Raw genomic sequence first — 3,829 nt, 5'->3', positions numbered from 1 at the left:
TCATTAATTTATTGTGTGCCAAAAATGCAATGTTTGAGGATATGCTAATTTTAGCAAAAAAGGATTATATAAGATACGTCTATACTTTCTAGTGCGTGGCAATTAACCGTTTTAAATGCCCAGTAATTTTCATTTTCGCCAACTATTTATTTACTGCCATTTTTAGTCGATCAATTTTCAAAATAGCGTACAAACATGCATGCATGCATGCCGTGAATGTGTGGCACATCTATACCCTTATATAAGGGTCATGGCGTGAGTGAAGCATTGTGGGAACGAGCTCAGAACCTGGTTAAGCAGGAAGCACGCGTAGGTAGATCAATCTCTTGGCCAATGCACCTAACAATGGCTTCCAGTTTGCAGCCATGGCTTCTCCTCCTCATCCTCCCCCTCCTCTCTTTGCTGCTCAGCACAGCAGCGCCTGCGGCGGTGTTCAACGACAACTTCGTGGCAGTAGGGGGTACAGATGCTAATCACCTAGTTAATCAGGGGACATCAGTTCGCCTCGTCTTGGATAGGAGCTCCGGTACGTATCATCTTTTTCTCCTACACATCGACGATCAGGAGAAAAAGCTAATCATGTGGTTTTATATAAGTAGACTAAATTAAGTTGGCCCTAATTGTGATGCACGGAAAAGCTGACGTAGTTTGATTGAATTTGACCCAAAATTTGTTTGTTTGCGTTGGATGCAGGGGCTGGATTTAGTTCCAAGCTGGCGTATGGTTCAGGGTTGATCCAAATGAGGATCAAGATACCCGCCGGGTACACTGCCGGGGTTGTAACGGCCTTCTATGTTAGTGTTGCCACATTTTGTATAGTCATTTCATTCCGTTTGATGAAAACTAGAACTGAGATGTACTTTATGTATTCTTGTAGCTCACGTCGGAGCCCGAGTACGGTGACCACGACGAGGTGGATTTCGAGTTCTTGGGCAACGTGGAGGGCAAGCCGGTCGCTCTGCAGACCAACATCTTCCTGAACGGCAAAGGCGAGAGGGAGCAGAAGTTCGACCTTTGGTTCGACCCGAGTGCCGATTTCCATGACTACAAGATACTCTGGAACCCCTACCAGCTCGTGTAAGCCCATCCATCATCCATAATCCTTCTCCAATCTGCTCTAACGGATCAATGTATATATATGTATATCACGTGCACCTTGATCGACCACAGGATGTTCGTCGACAACACCCCCATACGGGTGCTGAAGAACCTCACGCCAGGCCAGTTCCTGGTGAGGCCGATGAAGATCCGCGGGAGCCTCTGGGACGGCTCCGACTGGGCGACGGACAATGGCAAATACAGGGTCGACTATAACCGTGCGCCGTTCACCGCCGTGTTACAGGGTTTCGACGTCTATGGCTGCCCCGCCACCGGAGGCGCGCCGTGTGACTCGCTGAGCCTGTCGTGGAACGCGATCCGGAGCCTGACGCCCGCGCAGGAGGCGGCGTACAAGAACGCCAAGAGCAAGTCCATGACCTACGACTATTGTACCGATAAGTCTAGGCCCAACTTCCATCTACCGGGGGAGTGCAACAATAACTAATTACTTTTCTGGCTTAGGGTTATTACATAAACAAGGAAGCTATCAACTCTCTGTTATTACGATAAGAAGGTCTGAATTCATAAGAAAGAGAAAATTTCTTTTTGTGGGAAAGAGGAATACATTTGGTAGTGATCCCAATCTAAATGTGAACTATAATAATAATCTTTATATACTACTTACAAAGAACGTAAGGTTTCATCTTATTTGTTTGTTCTCCCACGTACGACCAGCTTACCATGCGTATGCTATGCACACACACAGATTGATTTGCGCCATCCTTCCAGTAGTATATTTAAACCAGTTCTTATATGGACTGCCAAATCAGACCAATCTTATGTATATTTGGTAATACAATAATAGATTTATGGAAGGAAATGATCACAGCCGGAAATCAACCTCTAATCATCATCAAATCAATCTTACGTATATTTGGTAACACAATTACAAATTTATGGGAAAGAATCGATCACGGTCACAAATTAATCTCTAATCATCAGGTTAATCTTATGTATATATGGTAACACAATAATAAATTTATGAGAAGGAATCAATCAATCTCTAATAACACAATAATTTATGGGAAGAGATCAGATCAATTTCTAATCAATATCTAAGATAATATTCACATGAATTGTTCATCACAATAAGATAATATGTCTTGTTCGGCTTACCTGCAGAGCTATTCTTAGTGTTTGTTTGACAGCCTTTTCTGAAAGTTCTTATAGAGGTTATTTAAACATGGTTAAAATTTCATTCATTATGAAAAAATTTGTACCTACAAATATAATCTATAACTATCTAAATACGCATTGCACTCTGTTATGACTTAATCGCGTGGCCTAATACCTCAATTTTCATTTTACTCCACCCATATTGTTTTGAGGGGATTTACTTCACCAGATCCCCGTGCTCTCAGCCTCTCACCTAGATCAAATAGATCGATCAACCTTGTTGCTAGCGCTAGCAAGTCGCCTACATGCTGGCTCTGCCCCTGATCTTGTCGTTGAAATCCTGTTGGTTACATGCGTGATCACGCATGCGACTCAGCTAACGCAGAAGGCAGTGACTGTTGCATCTATACCACTTGTCAATCATTGGTGGCAAGGATTCCGGAAGGACAATTGGGATAGAAATTTCCAAATTATCTTTCGAACATAGTCGGTTCATTTATGGCTGATAATAAATATGAGAGTACACTATTATATTTTTGTTCATTCTATTGATATGTTTTCTTCCTAGCATGAATGGTGATAATTTTTCACCGTACACGTTTACTAGTAGTTCAACAAAAGCACACCTAGTACAGTCAGTCATCATGCTACTAACTAGGAAGGAAGGAAGAAATCCAGCCAACTCTCAATCACCATGAATGAGCATGCTCGCTTAGCAGAGGGGAAGGGAGAGAGAGGGTCCCCATTGAATGTATTACTCAAAATGCTAAAGAGTAGACAAGTAGTAGGTGTTTACAAGAGTGTGCTAGATCATGAGGCAAGGTAATGCCACCAAGACATAGCGGCATCCTTTGGAATAACATTCCTGAATCTAAACACCATAGGGTAAAGTATGAGACTATGTTCCTAATAGTTATAACCAGAGAGTGTCGTTTGTTGAGGAAGAGATAATAGTGTTTCGGAGTCTCAAATTTTCCACGAAATGGAAAGCGCCGCAGAAGACCAGATGCCGTTGCTGAGGATGCAGGGCGGAAGGGGGTTGGCGTCCCAAATTTCATCGATGGAGATCGGGTCCAACGGCGATACCGCAACCCAAATTTGAACGGTGCTGGACTGAGGATGAAGATATGAAGAGCATATTCACATGCAGGCTGTCACCTTGGGCAAGGCGAAGGCGTACTCTTTAGTCACACGACATCTCAATTCCTCACGTAGAGCCCTAGGAGCTAAATTGTGTGCCTTCTTGTTCGAATTTTCTTCTTCATGGCGAAGAAGATATGCTCAAAATCATCACTCCATGCGCGATGTTTGTTTCAGTACAAGGACACAGGTCAGCCACTCAGCCCAGCAAGCCGCCTGCGAGAAAGGCCCGGTCGAGACGCGAACAAACAGGCCCGGTCCATAGGCGATCGAGGCAACAAATATATTACGTGGTTCAATCGATCAAAGGCGTGTTCATTCGGCTTCTTCCCACGAGAAACATAAACCAGCGCGGCTCTTCGTGCCCCTGGCGACCACTCGCCAGTTCACATGCTCGACGGCCGTCGCCAGATCCACGCAGAAAAGGTCAGTATGCAGCACGCCTGCACCAAACCACATATACGGATATATGATA

The 3,829-nt window shown here is 44.1% G+C and overlaps 1 protein-coding gene across 1 annotated transcript; it reads left to right on the top strand.

Moving 5' to 3' along the window:
- Positions 1-285: 285 nt before the first annotated feature.
- On the top strand, positions 286-1,654 carry LOC125547899 (putative xyloglucan endotransglucosylase/hydrolase protein 1). The gene is made up of 4 exons (XM_048711639.2): positions 286-526; positions 694-794; positions 878-1,077; positions 1,171-1,654. The coding sequence occupies exons 1-4, from the start codon at positions 334-336 to the stop codon at positions 1,541-1,543; spliced, it is 867 nt and encodes a 288-aa protein (XP_048567596.1). The 5' UTR covers positions 286-333; the 3' UTR covers positions 1,544-1,654.
- The last annotated feature ends 2,175 nt before the right edge of the window (positions 1,655-3,829 follow it).

Source organism: Triticum urartu, chromosome 3A (genome assembly GCF_056163025.1).
Source record: "Triticum urartu cultivar PI428250 chromosome 3A, HENAU_Tu73, whole genome shotgun sequence".
NCBI classification, from domain to species: Eukaryota; Viridiplantae; Streptophyta; class Magnoliopsida; order Poales; family Poaceae; genus Triticum; species Triticum urartu.
Note: the sequence above shows the minus strand (reverse complement) of the source record. Positions and strands in the feature narration are given on the sequence as shown.